The sequence below is a fragment of the Sapajus apella genome, unplaced genomic scaffold (assembly GCF_009761245.1).
Source record: "Sapajus apella isolate SASKATOON/1434 unplaced genomic scaffold, GSC_monkey_1.0 scaffold28, whole genome shotgun sequence".
NCBI classification, from domain to species: domain Eukaryota; kingdom Metazoa; phylum Chordata; class Mammalia; order Primates; family Cebidae; genus Sapajus; species Sapajus apella.
Window position 1 is genome coordinate 25,427,319 of NW_022436968.1, and position 24,172 is coordinate 25,451,490.

General features: G+C 39.0%; 1 protein-coding gene and 1 pseudogene across 5 annotated transcripts in view; both read left to right on the top strand.

Moving 5' to 3' along the window:
- The window catches only part of LRP2 (LDL receptor related protein 2), a 219,338-nt gene that overhangs the window by 139,824 nt on the left and 55,342 nt on the right, over positions 1-24,172 (top strand). For all 5 annotated transcript variants that reach the window (XM_032293063.1, XM_032293061.1, XM_032293064.1 and 2 more), the window contains 12 exons: positions 1,882-2,802; positions 2,945-3,110; positions 3,504-3,662; positions 4,840-5,129; positions 6,161-6,364; positions 7,198-7,440; positions 10,348-10,473; positions 12,234-12,353; positions 15,110-15,241; positions 16,857-17,058; positions 20,460-20,755; positions 22,675-23,191. In XM_032293063.1, the coding sequence (XP_032148954.1) occupies positions 1,882-2,802; positions 2,945-3,110; positions 3,504-3,662; positions 4,840-5,129; positions 6,161-6,364; positions 7,198-7,440; positions 10,348-10,473; positions 12,234-12,353; positions 15,110-15,241; positions 16,857-17,058; positions 20,460-20,755; positions 22,675-23,191 (3,376 nt within the window). The remainder of the gene's footprint in view (positions 1-1,881; positions 2,803-2,944; positions 3,111-3,503; positions 3,663-4,839; positions 5,130-6,160; positions 6,365-7,197; positions 7,441-10,347; positions 10,474-12,233; positions 12,354-15,109; positions 15,242-16,856; positions 17,059-20,459; positions 20,756-22,674; positions 23,192-24,172) is intronic.
- On the top strand, positions 7,518-7,636 carry LOC116561251 (annotated as a pseudogene).

Below are 24,172 nucleotides of genomic sequence, written 5' to 3' on the forward strand. Positions count from 1 at the left end.
TACCTAGTTTCTGCATTAGAAATTTTCTAAATTTTCAAGAGAAAGGGATAAAAAATATAAACTATGGAACATTATTCATTTACTTTAAAGTTGAGAATTTTAGTTGCCAAATTCTTAATTGCTTCCTTTTGTTCATATATAAAAATTATTTAGATTATGAGTTATTTTATTAGTAATTTTTTTAACTGCCTGTTCCAGTATTACATTAACTTAGTTGTATTGATTCATGCATGTAAGCTTGAATTACCACTCATTTTTATCACTCATTTGAGTAAAAATACAACTCATAATTAGTGCTATTATATATTTTGGAATACAATCCAATTCTACATAAAATCAGTAACATTGGATCAAGCTTGGTAAGTATCTCTTAGAAATATTAGCATGTGGGCTGGACGGGGTGGCTCACACCTATAATCCCAGCACTTTGGGAGGCTGAGGTGGGTGGATCACGAGGTCAAGAGATCGAGACCATCCTGGTCAACATGGTGAAACCCCATCTCTACTAAAAATACAAATTAGCTTGATGTGGTGATGCACGCCTATAGTCCCAGCTACTCAGGAGGCTGAGACAGGAGAATTGCTTGAACCCAGGAGGCGGAGGTTGCGGTGAGCTGAGATCGTGCCACCGCACTCCAGTGTGGGTAACAAGAGCGAAACTCTGTATCAAAAAAAAAAAAAAAAAAAAAAAAAAAGAAAATCTAAGTACTATAATAAGAGTTTATTGCAAAAAGTAAATATGGTAATATGGTTAAATAAAGCTTTAATTGGGTTCCTAACTCTCATTCCTGATTACAAATTACTATTTCTGAGGGTATAGATAAAACAGTAGTCAGCAAACTATGGCTTGTGAGTCAAATGCAGCCTGTTGCCTGTTTTTGTAAATAAAATTGTATTGGAACATAGCTATGCCCATTTATTTATGTATTGTCTATGGCTACTTTCATGTTACAGTGGCAGCACTGAGTACTTGTAAAGGAAACCATATGCTCTGCAAAACCTAAAGTATTTATCTGGCCCTTTTTCAGAAAAAGTTTGCCAATCCTGGATTAAAGGATTGGAAGTGAGCAAATACATACATAGCAGGTAGAGTTAGGTAATGAAAAATCTATCAGTAACATGTTTTGCATTGGCCTGATTTCTCTAGAGGTGGTTTGAATCAGATATAGGAACAAAATATGTATGTCTTGGTAGTAGCATTGATATTTCAGCAACAGGCTTTCAACTACATGGAATCAGGAATTTGGGATCATTCTCTAAATACTATCTTCACAAAGTTATCTTTTTATTCTAGCATTACCTTGTGCTATAAGGCCCAAAGCAAAATGGACTTTTGTTTTGGTGGCTTTTAGAAGGTCCATGGTTGAAAACACCAACATTAGTTAGAAGGACTAAGGAAAAACTTCATGTTAACCTTAAGCACAAAGAACATTTGATAACATCAATAACAACCTGAGATGTTGCTTGTGCACCCTCTTTGCTACTTTTATCACATTGGGGTAGAAATTATGCTATGACAATGTATATTTAGAGTCTATCAAGTAGGTATTAAGCATTTAGTGCTTCAGGTAGAAAAGGAAGGACATTCTGGAAAATATACCTTTCAGTAGAAACTGGGTTATGATGTTGCTATGAATTCTAATCTAGTTTAGGAGCTGAAGATAGGTACATTCTCTCTAAATCTGAAGATTCAATCTCTATAATTCCTAGGAGTATTTATTTTTCTAAGCCTAGACTAAGACATTTATTTACCATCTTGGAAAAGACAATATGTAGTGATGCAAACCTTAACCTTATATATTTTGTTCTGAATTTGTAAAGTTCCCCCCATTTTTCTTTTTTCTTCTCCATTGATCAGCATGCACTTTCATTTTCCTGTAGGAAATATTTATTTCACCAATGCCTTCGTGTCTGAAACACTGATAGAAGTTCTTCGGATCAATACTACTTACCGCCGTGTTCTTCTTAAAGCCACAGTGGACATGCCTAGGCATATCGTTGTAGATCCCAAGAACAGATACCTCTTCTGGGCTGACTATGGGCAGAGACCAAAGATTGAGCGTTCTTCCCTTGACTGTACCAATCGAACTGTGCTTGTGTCAGAGGGCATTGTCACACCACGGGGCTTAGCAGTGGACCGCAGCGATGGCTACGTTTATTGGGTTGATGATTCTTTAGATATAATTGCAAGGATTCATATCAGTGGCGAGAACTCTGAAGTGATTCGTTATGGCAGTCGTTACCCAACTCCTTATGGCATCACTGTTTTTAGAAATTCTATCATATGGGTAGATAGGAATTTGAAAAAAGTCTTCCAAGCTAGCAAGGAACCGGAGAACACAGACCCACCCACAGTGATAAGGGACAATATCAACTGGCTAAGAGATGTGACCATCTTCGACAAGGAAGTCCAGCCCCGGTCACCAGCAGAGGTCAACAACAACCCTTGCTTGGAAAATAATGGCGGGTGCTCTCACCTCTGCTTTGCTCTACCTGGATTGAACACCCCAAAATGTGACTGTGCCTTTGGGACCCTGCAAAGTGATGGCAAGAGTTGTGCCATTTCAACAGAAAATTTTCTCATCTTTGCCTTGTCTGATTCCTTGAGAAGCTTACATTTGGATCCTGAAAACCATAGCCCACCTTTCCAAACAATAAAAGTGGAAAGAACTGTCATGTCTCTAGACTATGACAGTGTAAGTGATAGAATCTACTTCACACAAAACTTAGTCTCTGGACGTGGCCAGATTTCCTATGTCAGCCTGTCTTCAGGAATCCATACTCCAACTGTCATTGCCTCAGGTAAGTGCACTCCAGGCGCTGCTTGTCCAGGGAGTAGACACAATGGGGTCAACACACGTGGATGACTGAGTGTTTCTAATGCATACTGAGACTCTAATGCCTTTGTGTGTGCTTGTGTGTGTGTCTGCCGGTATGTGTCCAGGTATAGGGACTGCTGATGGCATTGCCTTTGACTGGATTACTAGAAGAATTTATTACAGTGACTACCTCAACCAGACGATTAATTCCATGGCTGAAGATGGGTCTAACCGCACTGTGATAGCCCGTGTTTCAAAACCAAGAGCAATTGTATTAGATCCCTGCCAAGGGTATGCCATCATCTTCTTTGTTATATTTCTATCTGCTTATTTCTCAAAAGAGTGGGGCCTGAAATGATGTTCATACACAGCCAATGTGTTATGAGCTTATAACACGTTGGCTACAGATTCAAAGGTGAAAGCATATTGAGTGATTTTACCTGGGAAGGAAGGTGCAGCGTGTAGCTCCCTCTGATGGCAGAAAGGTTGGCAACATACTAGTAAGTCAACACTCTGACTCAACAGATCCCTTTTGGACAAGTGGTGTAAGTAGAAATGGGGTTTCTTTGGCTGTTACTGGAAATTTGCAATAAAGAATGTTGTCCTTTTTTTTTTGTTTGTTTGTTTTTTAAAGGACTCTGAGGTTTCCTGTGAATTAATTGTTGACTCCTTTTGTATGACTAGGTACCTGTACTGGGCTGACTGGGATATGCATGCCAAAATCGAGAGAGCCACATTGGGAGGAAACTTCCGGGTACCCATTGTGAACAGCAGCCTGGTCATGCCCAGTGGGCTGACTCTGGACTACGAGGAGGGCCTTCTCTACTGGGTGGATCCTAGTCTGTAGGTGTCTCTGGTTATTCATGTGGGTGTTAAGAAGAGTTTTTCCTCCCATTTCCAAAGAAGAGGGATTTGTATCATGTGAAGAAAATATAATATGCCAGATAGACATTAACAAAATTTATAGAATCAGTTTTAGGAACTATATTTATATTGTAACTTAGTGAACATACCCGTGAAAATTTATCTATATCATGCATTGAATAATTATGAACTAAAAGATATCTAAAGATGCATTACTAAATATATCTATAATTTCAGCTATAATTATAAATGCATCTTATCAATTAATAACTACAAGTGAAATTACTCAATTTTCATTCTGCAGGCCCTAGGTAACTGCCATCAAATCTGAATGGCTTTTAAAGGCCCATTGGTATTAAGTTTTTTTCTGGGCTTTAGCATTCAGTATCTGTTAGAAAATTCTTTTCTTTACTCTTTGACTTTTGGTCATCTTTTTAAATAGAATCTTTCTTCTCTGGCAAGGTACTCCTCAGCACATTTCTTAATATTTTCCTTTTGTCCACTCTAGTTTTTTATGTAACTTCTCCAAGTACCCCCCAAATGTTTCACATTCCAGTCCTCCTAAAGGAATAGTTGAAGGGATGAAATGATTTTTGCCTATAATGGCTGGTGTCCACATATCGGGAATCTTAATTTTTCTTGCATATTTCTTTGGAATTTTAGTCTTGTAATGCCAGGCACCTAACATCCTGATCTTTTCTTTATTTTCCTATTTGAAACAAAGCAGTGATGCTTTGGGTCTAAGCTTGGATTATTCTAGGTAAACACCTCAAGGTACTCAATAAATGTCAAATTGAAAATGCCACTAAAAACGTGGGATAGAAAAGTTTTTATTGTGCTCAACACTGAGTTCCATGCATTACATGGGTTATTTCACATTTTCCTGTTTCTAATGTCAACCTGGTTCCTTTTGTAGGATTACTATTCATATTTGGAAGTCAATGATTTTACATAGGCCACTGTTTGATAAGCAAACAAGACCTCCCATAACCAGAAGAAACATTTCTAGCTGCCATATGCCCCACTTGAAAAGAAAGTTGGGGGCTTGTGTAAACAATGATGAGGCCCATACATTGGGTTGCCAGTTGAAAACTTAACTCATTTGAGATTTCAGCTTTTTAATTTATTTTTATTTTTATTTTTTGCTTCATTTTAGGCAAAGAATTGAACGCAGCACCCTGACAGGCATGGATCGTGAAGTTATTGTCAATGTAGCTGTTCATGCTTTCGGCTTGACTCTCTATGGCCAGCATATTTACTGGACTGACTTATACACACAAAGAATTTACCGAGCTAACAAATATGATGGATCAGGTCAGACTGCAATGACCACAAATTTGTTCTTCCAGCCCCGGGGAATCAACACTGTTGTGAAGAACCAGAAACAACAGTGTAACAACCCTTGTGAACAGTTTAATGGGGGCTGCAGCCATATCTGTTCACCAGGTAAGGCATTGACCATGAAAATTGAAACATGAGAATAATGATCACAGTACCAATTGGTAAGGAAAGCTGAAGCTGTCACCAGGAGAAAAAAATACCCAAATTCTCTTTGATTTTAGGGTAATTTATAAAACAGACCTGGGGCTATACTTTGAGAGGAAGGCTTTGGTAGACTTATTTTCTATTCTATATGGAGCCCTTTTTTATGAAGGCATTTTGTTTTATTTTTGAGATGGAGTCTTGCTCTGTTGCCCAGGATGGAGTACAGTGGTGCCATCTCGGCTCACTGCAGCCTCTGCCTTCTGGGTTCATGCAGTTCTCCTGCCTCAGCCTCCCTAGTAGCTGGGACTACAGGTACACGCCACCATGTCCAGCTAATTTTTGTATTTTTAGTAGAGACGGAGTTTCACCATGTTGGCTAGGCTGGTCTCAAACTCTTGATCTCAAGTGATCTGCCCACCCCAGCCTCCCAAAGTGCTGGGAATACAGGCATGAGCCATGGTGCTCAGCTGATGAAGGCATTTTAAATACAAGCTTGATGGAGTTAGAAAGAAAGATGAAGGCCTTGGATGCCCTACTTAATGTCTTGACTAGGAATTCCATCAATGAGCCTACCTTCCTTATAAAAGGATTTACATTTTCTGCTTAAGAGGTATTATTTATAGTTTGAAATATTTCTGGTGATATTTGCAGGTGGGATCTTACATGCTTTATCATGTGTTTTATAAAGAATGACAAATTCATGGGAAAATGTGCTTTTGATGTTGTTGCTTTGCAAATTATGCTTAGAAGAGAGAGTTGTTGATATTTCCTGTTATGTAGAAGGAATCAGGCCTTAAGAGAAATTGGTGATTGCTCTTCTTGATGGAAAAGTGACTCAGAATGTAGTTGAAAGGTTAATGGGCAGAATTTCCATGGCTTGTCTTAGATAGCATTTAATGTAGACACTGTTGCAAGTACTATTGTGGAGGAGGAGACACCGTGAATGGTGGCTGCATCCATCTTTTGCTTCTTCTGGGACTGTCTTCATTCAGGTCCAAATGGTGCTGAGTGCCAGTGTCCACATGAGGGCAACTGGTATTTGGCCAACAACAAGAAGCACTGCATTGTGGACAATGGTCAACGATGTGGTGCATCTTCTTTTACCTGCTCCAACGGGCGCTGCATCTCGGAAGAGTGGAAGTGTGATACTGACAACGACTGCGGGGATGGCAGTGATGAGATGGAAAGTGTCTGTGGTGAGTTAGTGCTTTTGGTAGGAGCTAATGACATCTTGATGTCGAGTGTTTGGTACAGAATCCTGTATGTGAATGGGTTTGAAATGTGTGCCTAGGCATCCTGGTGGAGCTGAAAAATGTTTCCTCGGATAATCCAGACTGTTTCTGTTAAATCACCTCTGTAGTGGTTAAGAGCACAAGCATGGTCATTACCCTGGTGATTGCATTTGTAATCTGCATTGACCTGGGAAAGTTACTTAATGTCTCAAGCCTCAGACGTCTCATCTGTTAAATGGAGCTACTACTAGGGTTCTTGTGAGGAGTAAGAGAAACAATCTGTCAAAAACCCTTAGCATGAGACATGGTACATGCTAAGCATGGCTTAGCTTGGGACTAAGGAACTGTATCATTTTACTAATTTTCATAGCACAAAGGTCACTATTTCAATAATTTTATGAAAATAATTTCCAATCCTCAGCTTCCATCTGAATGGAGTGAGTAAAACACAGTGGACTTTCTCAGGGAGTTCTGAGGTTGGTTACCTTTTCCTAGCAGACTGTGATAGGGGCTAGGAGTTTTTATTTTCCTGAAATAAACTATAATTGCATGCTTTTCTGTGGTTGAGTATAGAGAAATAGAATGACTTTGATTTGTGCTTAAATTACTTGGTTTGTACAACATGTTTGGCTTAGTCTGACTAAAGCGTTATCTCACTTTGCATGCAGTCCGTTTTGCAGCGTTTTTTGCCTTGGAAGGTAAATTCGAAGTGTCCCTTTTATTTAATTGTATCTTTTTAAAAATTAGGATAATGCTTTAATAGAGACGGTTTGTTCTCATGTTTTTCCTCTTTTTAGCACTCCACACCTGCTCACTGACAGCCTTCACCTGTGCCAATGGGCGTTGTGTCCCATACTTTTACCGCTGTGATTTCTACAATGACTGTGGTGACGGCAGTGATGAGGAAGGATGCCTGTTCAGGGACTGCAATGCCACCACGGAGTTTATGTGCAGTAACAGAAGGTGCATTCCTCATGAGTTCGTCTGCAATGGTGCAGACAATTGCCACGATAATAACACTTCAGATGAAAAAAATTGCCGTAAGTTTATCTTAAGTGCTTATTGTGTTTTTGGGTCTGAAGTCTTGGATCATGGGAGATGATATAAAAACAAAGGTGTCTACAGCCATACCACCCTGAATGTGCCCGATCTCGTCTGGTCTCGGAAGCTAAGCCGGGTCGGGCCTGGTTAGTACTTGAATGGGAGACTGCCTGGTAATACCGGGTGCTGTAGGCTGGTAAATATAAAATATAATAAATAAATAAATAAACAAACAAAGGCTTTCCAAAAGAACTCCTAAGTATTTATCTGAAACATGAATTTTTGGCTGGGCGTGATAGCAAGTTCCAACAAATACCAATCTTGTTTCATCTATTTCTCTCTTTTTCTAGTTTTTTTTTTTTTTTTTTTTTTGAGACGGAGTTTCGCTCTTGTTACCCAGGCTGGAGTGCAATGGCGCGATCTCGGCTCACCGCAACCTCCGCCTCCTGGGTTCAGGCAATTCTCCTGCCTCAGCCTCCTGAGTCGCTGGGGTTACAGGCACGCGCCACCATGCCCAGCTAATTTTTTGTATTTTTAGTAGAGACGGAGTTTCACCATTTTGACCAGGATGGTCTCGATCTCTTGACCTCGTGATCCACCCGCCTCGGCCTCCCACAGTGCTGGGATTACAGGCTTGAGCCACCGCGCCCGGCTCTTTTTCTAGTATTTTTAAAGTGACTCCTAGACATGCACTTCACTGATAACATTCTGGAAAACAATTACCATGCCATTATAATGCCTGGCACAATCAGCAGTGCTTACTTAATGTCCCTTTATACCTAGTCCATGTTCGAATTTTGTCACTTCTCCCCAAAATGTGTTTTTACTCTTACTCTGTTCAAATTAGGTTTCAGATGAGATCTACAAATTGATTTTGATTGTTATAATTCTTCAATCTCTTTTATACTACACTTCCCACTTTTTAATGTCATTGATGCTTAGAAAAATTGGGTGATTTATCCTGTAGAATATCCCACATACTGGATTTGACTAATTGCATAATTGATCCATTTAATTTATCTTATCCCTCTTCTTTCCTGTCAACTGGTATTTAGACCTAGAGTTTTGATCATAACAGGTACAGTTCTTTGGGTAAGAGTATTTCAGAGGTGGAGCTGTGCATTTCTTGTTGCATCACCTCATGAGGCACATGGTGCTGCGTTGCCCCACTTTAAGTGGATTCTGGTGTCAGCCTGAATCTTCTCTTTGAAGCTCCTATCATCCTTTCACCCAATGGTCTTAGCACCCATGTTGTTAAGACCGTTGTTCCATAAACCCATTATTTCTTTAAGGGTTATGAAATGGGCACTTTAGAATTCTAGTATTCCTGCCACATTTATTAGCTGAAGTTTTATAAAGAAGACATTTCTCTTAATCAGCTTTTTTTGGTAATTAGAATCTACAGGATGAATGCCTTTTTCTTGTCAATTTTCAGAGTAATGATTGGTGACAAAGGAGCATGAAATTTTTGTTAATATTATATTGAACTCTTTGATCTTTATGTATTTGATGAGTTTTAATACAGTGCTGTCAACTGTTCTGTTTGGTGCACAGTTGTCTAAACTTAAGCCAATGGGGGTCCTTAAGTTGTATTTTCTGTTCTTTGACATGACCCCAATCCATCTTCTTATAGCTCCAGCTTGTCTTATATTTCCTGTCCCAGTTCTGGAATTAGCCTCTTATCCAAGGAGACCTCATTCCTTTTGTGGTACTTAGAAATTATCACTGGGTTGAGGTGCTCGTTCCTACTTAGCTTTCATTGCTTCTAGTCCTTTTCAATGGTCAGAGCTAGAAAATATGTTTTTTAAGGAAAAAAGTTTTTATTGATGTTTCCCATTTAAATTTAAGATTACAGGTTGTTTACATTTAGATCTTATAATCACATTCTCTTCTCATGCTTAAAATCGTGGTTTTTCTTGACATTAATATAGTTACTTGTTTGTTTTATTCTATAGTAATTTGAATATGCCTATAATAATTTCAACATTATTATAACCAGTCAAATAATACTATTAACAATAAATCTACTAAATGCAAGATTCTTCTTGCTTTTTAGATTATGTCCCACTAGACATATGCAGTCAAAATACTGATTTTAAAGATATTTGGATTTTTTTTTCTGCAGGGTTATGCTGTTAATGATATATAGTTAGCATCATTTATTGTTCTTTCTAAGTTTTATTTTCTTTTTTCATTTTCATTTTAATTTTATTTGTATAAAATAACATACATAGTTCAAAAGTTAAAACGATCTGACAAGGTACAGTTATAGAAGTCCTTCATTTCCTCCTCTCCTTTCTGCTCCCTCTGTGCTCTTCTCAATCTATCCAGAGAGATGAACATTTTTTGTTAGTTTATCTTTTCTTTGTTATTATTTTTAATATAAGTATCTCTCTCTTGCTACACACACACACACACAGACACAGACATACACACACACCACACACTCACACACATATCATTATTTTTCTTATACAAAAGATAGCCTATTGTTTTGAATTTTGCTTTCTTGCTATTAAGAATATATCCATCCTAAAGATTATACTGTCATTACTTTTCAGTATAAAGAAATCTTTATTCCTTTAATAGCTGCATATTTCTCCATTGTGTGGAAAGGCCATAGTTTATTTTACCAAGAGTTGGAACTCTTGTTGATACTATTAATTAATGAAAACAGATTATTTAAGTTACTAACCAGTGTCTCTTCTCCCCAGTATTAGCTGGAAATATGTCTTTTTACTATAGAATCCGTAAATATACATATAGGAATAAGTGTTGTGGATCCTGCCTTTTTAATAGCTTTGAAAATGCTGCCCTTCCAGTGGTTAGATGGTTAGCATGGATACTGTTCATAGTACATATTTGGTGGATATATTCCAAATGTTTATCTGGTTGTCTTTTTCAAGCTGATCGCACTTGCCAGTCTGGACACATAAAATGTCAGAATTCAAATATTTGTATTCCTCGCATTTATTTGTGTGATGGAGACAATGACTGCGGAGATAACAGTGATGAAAACCCTATTTATTGCAGTAAGTAAGATAAAACTGCTTTTCTTTCCATTGTTCCAGAGATGCATGTTATGAGCTAATAAAAATATCTGAAGCGTGGGTATTTGGGCTGATTTCGACTGTCATTTCACTTTGACCTTCTAAGTAAAGGTGGTAGGCAGTTGCTTTCATATGTGATTGTAGGGGTATGAGAAGCTCTTTCTCTCTGTTCCCTGGCTGGAATTCCCAGATCCCAAATATTTCTTCCAGAGATCTGCTACTATTAGAAAGCCATTTCTCCCAGCGTTGAAAGCCTTTCCTCTTCATGTACTCAGGCAGAATTTGCCCATTCAACCCTTATTATTTACTCTTAATATTATTATAATGGCCATTAGTAACTGAAGACTATTTTTTTTTTCAGACAGTCTCACTCTGTCACTGAGCTGGAGTGCAGTGGCGTGATCACAGCTCACTGCAACCTCCGCCTCCTGGGCTCAAGCCATCTTCCCACCTCAGCCTCCTGAGTAGCTGGGACTACATGCATATGCCACCACGCCTGGCTAATTTTTGTATTTTTTTTGTGGAGAAGGGTTTTTGCTGTGTCACCAAGGCTGGTCTGGAACTCTTGGGTGATCAAGTGATCCACCTGCCTCAGCCTCCCAAAGTGCTGTGATTACAAGCATGAGCCACTGTGTCTGATCAGTAACTGAAAGTATCTTTATATCACCTAGATATGTTTGAATTTCAGAAATCTCTATTTCCTAGTTAGCAATTTGGTTCATTCAAACAATTTCCTGTATTTATAGCTCAAATTAAAAGGCCTTGCTTAAGTCTGATAACTTTGAAACTATTCGTGTAAACAATACATAATTTAAGGATTTAGTAATTGCCCTTCCGTGTTCTAGATATATGTGGTTAAACTCTTGCCACGGGTCCCTTCCCAAGGAAACCAAATAATCATAATTATTTATCACTAAGCCAGGCTACAGAACAAGAAGAGGAATCTGATCTAGTAACAGCAGCACGAGAAAGAGGAATTCAGGATGCAGCCACCAGATAGGACTAGATGGATTGGAGTTATTGCTGACTTTTAAGGGACCTCTGCTTTTATTTCAGTTTTACCCTGGCAAATAGTCAGATATCAGGGTCCAAAGCCAGAGAGCCTTTTAGACCAGAAGAATTACAAGACTTGAATTAGATGTGCACCCACACAACAATTTGGAAAATGCGTATGACCACAGCTACCTAAAGTTACTCGAGAAAAGAGTCAATGTTCAAACATAGGCAGAGTTTCCCACTTACTCAAATAAAAGTCTGGTATTCCAAGGATGAATAAGAAGATAACTTTGCCAACTTTCTAGAATTATTATCTAACATGGCTAAAAGGGTATGTGTGGAGTGAGCTCAGATATAGTCATATTATTGTTTTCCTTTTAATTATTATTGCAATGGAATTTATTTAATTTTACATTATAGTAGAAAAATTAAACCAAGACTTATAATTTGTGATTTCATTTATCACAAAGATAGTTATTTAGTATTTCTAAAAAATATATATATATATTTTTAAATTTCTGGAATCTAGAAAAACAAAATTGGGGAACTGGGGAAGGATTGACTTCCTTCTGTCTCCCATACTTCTCCCTCTCCACAAAAAGTTTATATACCAACATCCATTTTCCAGGCTCAGTCTTCCTTTCTTGGTAACTATTATCTAGCTCAGAGATACAGACAGATTGTTAAGATTGATGGGAACATGCTTATGTTTTGCTCATGGGTTTTATCTTCTTTCCCTTCTGCAGCCACTCAAACGTGCAGCAGCAGTGAGTTCCAGTGCACATCTGGGCGCTGTATTCCTCAGCATTGGTATTGTGATGAAGAAGCAGACTGTTCTGATGCCTCTGATGAACCTGCCTCTTGTGGTAAGAGAGTAAGCAAGCATGAAAAACGTCACAATGCACCTAGACAACTTCAGTCTCTTCCAACCACTTCAAATACAGGCCAAGGTCATGGCTGCTGAATGCTTGCACTTTCTGCCCCAGCTCTCATCTGGAATGCTAAAACCACTTGGCAGATATTCATTAAAGACCTGTTAGTGCAGAGCACTGTGCGGGAAGCTGATCAGGATATGGAAGCTGCTGATTGATGCTGATAAAATAAGATTATATTGATGATGCATCTAATACGGTGCTTGGCTGATAGAAGTTAATTTTAGTTGGCTCTCAAATAGGCTTCTGAATTTAGTTGAATGCTTGCTGACCCAGAAAGCTGTCAGAAGATCCAAAAGTGATTGGAGTCACGTACATGGGGAAGGCGTATATTAGGAGCATGCATCCTCTTTCTGTTCTGCCTCTGTGCCAGCTTATGAGCACAAGATCTCCAAGAAGTTGCAGGGGCATTTGATTGTATTCCTGGGGGCAGTTATACCTCTTTACTTTTGGAGACTGCTATTTGCCTTTGCAAATTCTAATCTATACCCATGCACATTTTTTACATAATTGTAAAAATGTAAAAATACAATCTTCTACATTGTTTAAAAAAAAAAACCTGTCAATAAATCATATATTGCTATATAGGAGTCAGAAAACTATAGCTGTAGGCCAGTTGCCCATCTTTATAGATAACAGATACATTTAGTCAAATGCAGCCACGTAACATCTATGGCTGCTGTCCTTCTACAATGGCAATGTCTAGTAGGTGCGACAGAGACCGTAGGGGCTGTAAACCTAAAATATTTACTACCTAGTTAAGAAAAAGTTTGCTCATCCTTGTTATGAAGTCTTCATACTGCCTTTTAATGACTGTAATATTCCATTGAGTGGTTATGGTATCGAGTTAACTGCCTCTATTATTAAGCATTAGGTTGCTTTTGTTCTCTTCCTCCATTGTATATATCGTTGCAGTAAATATTAACACCACATTTTAAGACATTTTATTTTGAGGATATTTTCTTAGGATAATTAGCATAGTTTTATTGCTGAAGTCAAGCTATTTTTTATTCCAAATTTCTCTCAGGTTTAAATTTTGTGTTGGAGAGTGGTATTTGGAGTACTTCACCAAGTTCTTTTCCTTCAACACTGAAAGTTTTATAGAAAGCAAAGGGCACATAGAGTTTTGAGGACCTGTAAAGGAAATAATTAATAACTACTAGATAAGTGGAATAGTCTTGGAGGTTGGTTCAAATGTATGAATTATTGGTTCAAATATAGGAAGAAACTTCTCTATGGTAATGAAAGCTATAGTAATAGCAATGAGTACCAATGACCTGATATATTTAAATAAAAATAATCACATAATTTATATATGATATATATCCTTATTATAGTAAAGTAATAATATTCAGAAATATATTTTAAAGAAATAATAAGATATACACAAAAGTAAAATTTATATTTTGTCATCCTTCTTCCATTCCCTCACTCCTCAAAGATAATCACTATTAAGTGTGGTTGTGAATTCTCCTTACTTTTATCTTTTATATATCTTACTTTACTTCTATATATTGATATATAGTTTTTAAGAACACAGAGTTTTACTATATGTATTTTTTGCAGTTAGCTTTTTCAAAAAAGTTTAACATCATGTCAGCAAATACAGACCTGCCTCACTCCTGTACACTGCCAAAGAATACTTTGAAATATGAATGGTCCACGCATTTTTATCCTTTTCCTAGTGGTTAGATATGTAGTTTGTTTCCATTTCTTCACTATGATAAACAGTGCCAGGATGAACATCCTTTCAGAAACCTCTTTATGCACAAATGGAAAGATCCTTATGGTGTAGATGTCCAGAAGTGGTGCTGCTGTGTCAACGGGGATATGTCTCTTCAAAAAGTCTGGATCAATGTACACACTTTTCATAGCAGCCTCTGAAAGAGCCTGTTTCTTGTTATGTTATTAGGCTGTGTCTTTATCCGTTGCAATTATATTTTCTTTTGCCTTAGACTAATTCCAGGGCGCCCTGGATTTGGAAGCCGATGACACCTTGATTAGTTAAATAGGAACACGTGGGGTCGGGGTTAAAGCATCTGAATTTGTGATGGCTAATTTGAAGTAGAAGAGTGACTTATTTTAATTCAGCATTTATTGAACAGCTATGTTGTAGGAATTTTGGGCTGTTTCAGTGAATAAGACAATGATCCCTGCCCAGATGGAACTAATATTCTAAAGAGGGGAGACAGGCAAGCAATCAGTAAATTGTCTAGTATGTTGAAAGGTGGTGGTAAGTGTTATGGAAAGAAGGAAAGAGAGCAAGGAATTGGGGATGGTGAGTGTAGGTGGGAGAGAATTTGCACAAAATGAAATGGTTTTGGAAGCAAACTAGATTTTAAAATAGAAACGTGAAATAGTAGGTAATTCATATCTTCCCTGGGAAAAGAACTGCTCTTTCTCTACCATACCCACAGGGAATATTGTATCTCATTTTAGTACCAAAGATAATTAGGGCTTTGCACTGTCAGTTGGCTACTTTTACCTCAAACTGTTGGTCACTGGTACTAGTCTCATGTATATTACTAAATAATGTGTATTATTTACATGTATATAACATCTAGATGTATATAACTAAATAATGCTCTGTTTCAGGTTTTCTAGACAGCCCATGCTACAGCCAGCTTCTCTCCAGATTCCTGGACTGCAAACAGTTTTTTTTTTACTGAGAATGCTGTTGATCTTTTCAGGTCACCAGGTGCGAACGTGTCTCAGTGATGAGTTCAAGTGTGATGATGGGAGGTGTATCCCAAATGAATGGATCTGTGATGGTGATAATGACTGTGGGGACATGAGTGATGAGGATGAACGGCACGAGTGTGGTAAGTGAAGCTGATTAATTCCTCTGCAGAGTCACATTCCGCGGAAATGCAGTAGAGTTGTTTTTCTGTGTTTGGAAAGTATGATTGCAGATTTCTCTTTAATTGAATGGACAAGGATAGAATGTTACCTTTCACCATGCTGGAGTGTTTGATATCATCCACTTAAATGCTTCAGAATGATGAAAATGGACATAATATCCTACATTTCTAGGGCAAAAAACCCGCAAAAGACTTGGCTGGCCGCTTTATTTTTCTTTTTTGGAGACAAGCTCTTACACTGTTGCCCAGGCTGGAGTGCAGTGGTGGGATCATGGCTCAGTGCAGCCCCCGCCTTCTGGGCTCAAGCATTCCTCCCACCTCAGCCTTCCAAGTAATTGGGATCACAGGCCCACCACCATGCCTGGCTGATTTTTTTAATGTATTTTTTTATAGAGATGAAGTCTCACAATATTGCCCAGGCTGGTCTCAAACTGCTGGGCTCGAGCATCCCACTGCTTGGCCCCCTGATGTGCTGGGATTTTAAGCATGAGCCACTGCACCCAGTGTTTGGCCACTCTTAATAGCATCTTTCACAGTATAACAATGAATTGTCTCTAGTTTACTCTGTCACCTTAAAGCGATATGGAGGGAGGGGTGTTATGCCTCTTGAGTAGTTAATAGAACATCATTTTCATTACCAACAGGGTATGGAAATCTTAGCTAGTCCAAGAATTAATCTAACCATTGTTAGAAGAATGTCTTTCTATGATAGGGCAATAGACTCAATGGCTCCCTGCTGCTTGCATCTGATGACATCTTCCTGTGTCGTGACTGGTGGTGGGCCACAACTCCACATTTACCCTGCCCAACCCTGTCCACTGACATGGGTGGTTGACAGCTGCCCATACATGGATTGTGGCATATGCATTTCTCTTACCTCTCTTTACCAAGATCACCTGCAATCGGACTGGTTAAAATACCCATTCTTTTATTTTGTGGGCACTAATGATTCGATGTCAGCATCTCATCTCTTTCCTCCTGGCATCATGGTTTCTGACAACTCTTAACATATACCTTTCCTCTGCACCCCAGTACTGCTTGGGGTGGTAGCTATAATATAGTTGAAAAAGCACTAAATTTGGAGGACAGGTTTGAAGCCCTAGCTCTTCACCTAGTTTTATGACTTTGAGACATCCGGTTAACTTGAGCTTCAGTTTTCTCATCTATAAAACTGGTGTAAAAATACTTGTCTTACATTGTACCTGTGTGATTATACTTTGTAAACTAAAAAAAGTTACCAAAATATAAGGCATTTGGTATCCAATCAACAAAATGGGAGTGGTTTTCTGAAGTCCTAAGAGGAAAAGTATGACCATTCTAATGTATTTTATGGAAAAATAAATGAGGCATTTTCTTATATTGATTTCTTTGAAAAAGCCAGGGTCCAAAGCAATTTAAATGGAACTTTTGGAGGTATATTTATTATGATCTGTTATTACAATAGCAAGGCGATTTGTCTATGTGTTTTCCTCCCATTTTCTTTCATCCTTAGCATGGTAAGTAACATTAAAGTAAAGAGAATTAACTGCTCCACTGAGCTCTCATGCTTTCTGATTCTTGTGTGCTTTGGTTTCAGAGAGTCAAAACTGCTCGCATACCGATTTTTTCTGTGTGAATAACAGACCTCCGGAGAGGAGGTGCATTCCCCAGTCTTGGGTCTGTGATGGCGATGTGGATTGTGCTGATGGCAACGATGAGAATCAGAATTGCACCAGGAGAACTTGCTCTGAAAACGAATTCATCTGTGCTTATGGACTGTGTATCCCAGCTGTATTCAGGTGAATTGAGGATTCAGAAGTTTCCCAGCAAGCCTCAAACGTCCATGCGGCCTGGGCTGACTTACCTATTACACACAGTGGCCCATGATGCTTTTGGTGGCCTATGAAAATGTTTGGATTCCATTTAAAATCAAAAGGGAAAAAAAAAAGAACTTTTACATCAAAGAAAGTATTTTAATATATGATAGTAATATATCTGGCTTTATACCAATATGATTGCATTAAAATGAAAAAAAAGCTAGATACTTAAATAACTATTTCACCCTCCTCTCTCTGCTATAAGAAAGATAACAGCATAAGCATGATGATAAACAGAGGTTGGCTCTTAGGCTCAGGGTCAAGGAGAGGCAGATGGAGTGAACTGAGACAATGTCTCCAACTAAGGATGCAGACATTGATCCATATCATGCAGGAGGGCTGGGAGGCCAGACTTTCTGATGCTTTCTTTTTGTGGGATGTTGGAAATCTGGATTTTCATACGAAATAGTCTGATTTTAAATGCTGGAAACAAATTTTGAAATTCTTAAAAACACCATGTGGGTCAAACAGATTCGGCTCACAGCCTGCTGGTTTGGGAGACCTCTCCTGCAGCATTCCACTGACTTGTCACCTTTCTCCAAATGGGCCTCTTCAAACGGTTTATATGCTTTCTTAATGTCCCAACTTCTCTTCATCCCACTTAACAAATATTTGGATTATGGAAGGAAATGTAGAAGAAGAACAATTTGTAAGTTTCAATCCTGATTGACTAGGAGAATAGTAAGAGCATTAATAAAAGTAGGGGAGTCCAGAAGGGAGCTTGCTGAAGGTGGAAGATGAGTTTGATGTAGTAGGACTTCCTGAGGTGAAAGTATGTCTTACGCATTTGGGCACATGGAACTGGAGCCACGAAGAGATATTGCTTGTGTCAAGGACTGTTGAGGGATACAGGCACACCGAAAGCAACAGAAATGGCTACCTCCTAGCGTGCAAAGGAAGACAATGAGAAAGATATACTAAGTAGGCACAAGATCAGAGCAGCAGAGTCACAGGGGTCATTGACTGGAGGGGCAGGCAGCTAATCAACAGGCACTAAGGTACCACTGGAGTCCCGTGTGGTACATGATTGTGTGTTTATCGTGGTGATCCTGAGGAAAGAGGAGGTGAAGGAGCAGGCTCAGCAGTGATATAAAAGGAGATAAATGCTATCAAGAAAATGCACTGTGTGAATGATTCATCCTCTGATGAGTGGACATTGTTGAGAGGTGGTAGTTTGTGCACCGATAATCCAAAGACATTCAAGAGATGGAGCTGTATTCTTTTGTAGTGAAGCTGCAGTAGACTATGCTTTGGATTTGAGTAATATGGATGTAATGTGTAGATTTTTATTTTTTCCAGCTAAAGTGGATAATTCTTTGTCTATATTTTCTCCCTACTGCTCAAGAGTTCTATTGTGTTTTCTGAATTTCATAAATAGCTAATAGCATTAGTCTTAGATGTAAATATATTTCGAATACCTAGGCTTAGACTCTAGGCACAAGAACTGTAGCAGGTGTTAAGTTTAATCAGACTCCAAGTTATCTCTTTGATTCCTCCCATTCTGAGCTTTCTGTGTTCTTCCTTTATCATCACTACGCTCTCACAGCACAGTCATGTTTCCTCCCTCCCTGTCTTCATTTCTCCCTTGTTCTTTCCTTCCCTTTCTCTTTCTCTCTCTCTCTCTTTTTTTCCTTGAGCTTTCTGAATTTCCTTGAAAAGGGCTATGATAGAAGAGAAAAAGAAACTACTGTTTGAAAACCTGAGCTATCAGCTTTTAAATAAGTCAAAAAATCTGTGTGTCTGGAGTGGACTTCACTAGGTGTGCTGTTAGTGTGCATCTCCCTGCTTGCTTGGCAGAAAGTGTGCTCCCGCATTTGGTACAGTGGGACAGGAGATGATTTTTCCTATTGACTTTTTTTTTTCTTGGCTTATTACTGATGCTACTGAAAATCATGGATGATAAAACTAAGTGGTGACAGCTTGGTGGTGAGCTGGAATACTGACTTGCAATAGTGTCTGAAAGCTTGGTGATTCACTTGGTGACTTGTTTTTCCTCTTGCATTGGATCTGATCTAAATTAGAGAAAGGAAAGCACTGGTGTTTCAAACCATTTGGAAATGAGTTAAATAGCTCCCAGGAGACCCAGTGGAGCTGAGCCAGTCTGCCTTGACCACAACTTTCTTCCCAATTACATGCACACATTTTGCTATAAATCATGTTGACAAGGCCCTGGGTTTGTGGATGGCTGTGCTGGTTAGCAGATCTGGTTATAGGTCAGTTGTAAAACTGACCACATTCACCGTTGGTGCCTTCATATCTTGTAATGCTGTATGGGCAGCTCCTGTGCTTTCTGTGCTAAATTGTTCAAAACCATTAGCTTTGTTCATTCTTATCAAAGATTCCTTTATGCTTATGCGAGACCCACTTTAGTCATCATAACTTCTATGGGCTGTTGGGGTAATGTGGAGAAGAAGGCCAGTTTGGCTCACAGAACTTCCGGAAACTATGTTGTCATAATGATGCCTGCATATGTTAGGTCCCGAGATAGCTTCTACTACTACAGCATACCTTCTTCCTTTGCCAGTATGCCATGCTAACCTACTAGCTTGCCCTCATTCACATCACCATGAAAACTCACATCTCATGATAGATGGCAGGAATGTAATGAAAGAAGAAAGAGGCTGGGCGTGGTGGCTCATGCCTGTAATCCAGGCACTTTGGAGGCTAAGGTGGGTGGATCACCTGAGGTCGGGAGTTCATGACCAGCCTGACCAACATGGTGAAACCCCATCTTTAAAAAAAGAAATAAAAAAATAAAAAAAATTAAAAATGAAAAAAAGAAAGAAGGAAGAAACAGAACTGACAATGTAAATGTTACTCCAGTGGGAAGATATGCGTTCTTCGAGGACATACCCAATAATCTTATCATTTATAATCTATAGCACTCACCCTACAAGTTTCCACTTGGGTATGGGCACTTCCATCATGTGATTACCTAGTACATTGCCAGTGCCCACCAGCTGTCTCATTATCTGTTGAACATAGATAGTGCCAGTGTTCATAAGCTGTCTCATAGATCTGGTGTATACCAAAATTACAAAAGCTGTATTTAGTTGGTTTGCCAACTAAGGAAAAAATGAATGCAATTATTTTGAATAGCTATACAGTAGATCCACATTTCTAATGGTAGCAGCCAGCCCCTGAGGAAGTTGTATGGAAACTTCCTGACAACTTTGGGGGAAAGGGACCAAGGACACTGGTGATCTTACTGAAATGGTTGGTCTGGCACTCAGGTAGATAGAGAAGGAGCAAAGCCCCAAGTGAGTAGTAGTTGAGGTTTGTTGTCAACCTCTCTAAAAGTGGTACTGGATCTTGTGACACAGGTGTGACCGGTACAACGACTGTGGTGACTACAGTGATGAGAGGAGCTGCTCATACCCGACCTGCCAAGAGAATCAGTTTACCTGTCAGAACGGGCGCTGCATTAGTAAAAGCTTCGTCTGTGATGAGGACAATGACTGTGGTGATGGATCTGATGAGCTCACGCACCTGTGCCACACCCTACAACCCACGTGTCCGCCTCACGAGTTCAAGTGTGACAATGGGCGCTGCATCGAGATGATGAAACTCTGCAACCACCTAGACGACTGTTTGGACAACAGTGATGAGAAAGGCTGTGGTGAGTACAACAGAGGATTTGGGAAAAGGAAGCTGGAGAGACAGAATATGGATTCTCAACCCTTTGTGACTTAGACTTTCCAACCTGCCCTCTAACTACAAAGTTACCATAAAGTCACTATTCCTAATATAGCAAAAGGTTACCAAGGTTTCTTGGTATGTAAGATGGGAACACACATTATTTTGGACCAATTCTTTACTTAGACAGTCATTAGAGAGAACAGAAGATGAACAAATATTCAGGCCATCATTTAATGTCATGGCCAAATAAGGTACTCAAGAATGAAGGGAACCTTGTAATGACTTTTTGTCTGAAGCAACCCTCTGCTAGGGGTCCTTGGCCTGTTCTTCATTTTCATTCTCAGGTAATTGAATGGCAGAGTTTAATATCTCTGTCACCCAACCACAAGTAATGCAGTCAAGAATCTATAACATGAGTATTATTTGCTTAGCACTGTCTTGAACTCCATAATATTGGCAATTCGTCCTGTTTGTGGTGTTTAATCTTTGTAACCATTGCTTCATGTATGTTGGTATTGTCCCTGTAATAACAATGTAAATACTTTGAGGGAGAGATTATATAATTTCATTTATTTTGTTTTCTTTATTCCACTGGTTCATTGTCAGTACTCATTGAATGCATTTGCCTAATGTACCCATAAGTATATAAGGTAGTTTTTGTCCTTATATGAAAGATAAGATTTATATGAAATAACATCAAAATTAAATTCTAGACAGAAACGGGTATGGAAATGTAGAGAAGAGAATATCTATGCATAATAGAAAAAAATCTATGCAGCAAACCACCATGGCACGTGTTTACCTGTTATAACAAACTTGCACATCCTGCTCATGTACCCCTGAACTTAAAAGTTCAAGAATAAAAGAAATTTAATAACATTAAAAATAATCTAAGAACTGGCTTTTGATCTGTTATAAGAAAAACTTCTATAAGTTTCAAGAGCCATCTAATAAATTAAGAAAAACATGTTATACATTTACACAAAAATCATATGGAACTTTCTTATATTTAGTTTTAATTCATCTAGATTCCCGTTACATTTTAATTAATTTGGCCTTACCTAAACTATAAGAATGAAATTCTCAGTAGTACATAATTCAAATTAACATTTTTAGTTTGAAGAGGAAGTGATCTCATTAGGTCTCTTCCAAACCTATGAAACATCCACTCTTACAACTAGGAGTCCCAGTGATCTTGTGTACCCTCTTCTCTTTGCACATAATAAGACTGTAGCTTATTATCTGGGAAATGAATTGTTTGGGGGTGCACAGTAAACTAGCAGCAGAACTTGGCCTGATATTTGGATCAGGGATTTTGCAGTGTGTGAAGTTCTAATCTATTGCTCCATGATGAGTAGAGAGCTAAGGACGTGCTCTCCTCCCTACGGAGATCATTTTTTAGTGAGGTTGACCATGTGTTACAGGACCAGCCAGAGGGACATGTAGTGTTGTGTTGCACCTAGTGTTGAGCTCATGCCATCTTGTGAGAGGCAAATGTGTGCATCTCTTAGTAGTTCCATGTTCAGTGATGTCACACTGGAAGCCTGAGGTTGACCGTGGTGTGAACAGTCACACTGGAAGATACTACAAATCAGAGCACTTAGAAAATTTTTCCTGAGCTCTGTTTTACCAAAACACTGGCCAGGCTCTTTTCCTCTCTTCTTTCTCCTTTCTTTTATATTAGTTGTTTAAACCACTGATGAAGGAGTAAGTTGGTGAGGAAGTTGAAAGATAGTGACTTTTCAATAATCCATAGTCTTTGGAAGTCTCTGTTGTCTGACTTATTTTAGCATGATTCATTAAGAATTGACACTGTTTAGTAGAAATGTTGACTTTGAACCATTATAGTGAGTGGTTGTTGACATTTTAGGATCTCTAAGAACTGCCTTTTACCTACAGGCATTAATGAATGTCAGAACCCTTCAATCAGTGGCTGCGATCACAACTGCACAGACACCTTAACCAGTTTCTATTGTTCCTGTCGTCCTGGTTACAAGCTCATGTCCGACAAGCGGACTTGTGTTGATATTGATGAATGCACAGAGATGCCCTTTGTCTGTAGCCAGAAGTGTGAGAATGTAATAGGCTCCTACATCTGTAAGTGTGCCCCGGGCTACCTCCGAGAACCAGATGGAAAGACCTGCCGGCAGAACAGTAACATCGAACCCTATCTCATTTTTAGTAACCGTTACTATTTGAGAAATCTAACTGTAGATGGTTATTTTTACTCCCTCATCTTGGAAGGACTGGGCAATGTTGTGGCATTAGATTTTGACCGAGTAGAAAAGAGATTATACTGGATTGATACACAGAGGCACGTCATTGAGAGGATGTTTCTGAATAAGACAAACAAGGAGACAATCATAAGCCACAGACTACCAGCTGCAGAAAGTCTGGCTGTAGACTGGGTTTCCAGGTAAGAAAACATTGATGAGCTTTTTAAAAGTTAAAAATTAAAAAAAATTCTAACCAGGTTTTCATCTTGATAGGAAATTAATCTTTTCAACTTGGGTTAATCTGCAGATACATTTAATGCTTCTGCAGGTTTATTTTCTGCTTTGTATCTGATACTCGAATGAGAGATACAGAAGGGAATATCTAATTATTTTAAGAATTTATGGTATCTTTTTTATGGAAAGAGGAATTGCAAGGGAAGAGAGTTCATTGTTGCTGGCCGTTCACTTAACTGGAGATGATAGGAGGGATGATTCATGCATGCATTGGTGCAATCAGTCATTACTTCCTGGGACCCTCCCACATGCCCAGTGTGATGACAAGCAGTAGGAATTTTGAGGGAATGAGGCAAACATGGTCCCTGCTCTTCTGGAATGCATCGGCTTGCTTACAATACTAGTCATTGGTTGGGAGCGGTGGCTCATGCCTGTAATCCCAGAACTTTGGGAGGCTGAGGTGAGAGGATCGCTTGAACCCAGAAGTTCAAGACCAGCCTGGGCAACATGGCAAAACCCTGTCTCTATGAAAAATTAAAAAATTAGCCAGGTGTGGTGGTGCACACCTGTGGTACCAGCTCCTCATGATCCTGAGGTAGGAAGATCCCTTGAGCGCAGGAGATGGAGCTTATAGGACCGAGATCATGCTATGGCACTCTAGCTTGAGTGACAGAGTGAAACCTTGTCTCACAAAAACAAAACAAAATGAAACAAAAAAACCAGCCAATACTAGTCCTCCCCCACATGGGCTGGTCATGAAAACTAGAGAATGGCTAACATGAGACTTTTGCTTTGAGACTTCCCTTCCAGAAACTGACAGTCTTTAGGGTAGGCCAGTGATACTTTAACTAAACTGTCAGATCAACCACACTTCTTTCTCCCTCCCTCCCTCCCTCCCTCCCTCTCTCTCCCTCTCTCTCTCTCTCTCTCTCTCTCTCTCTCTCTCT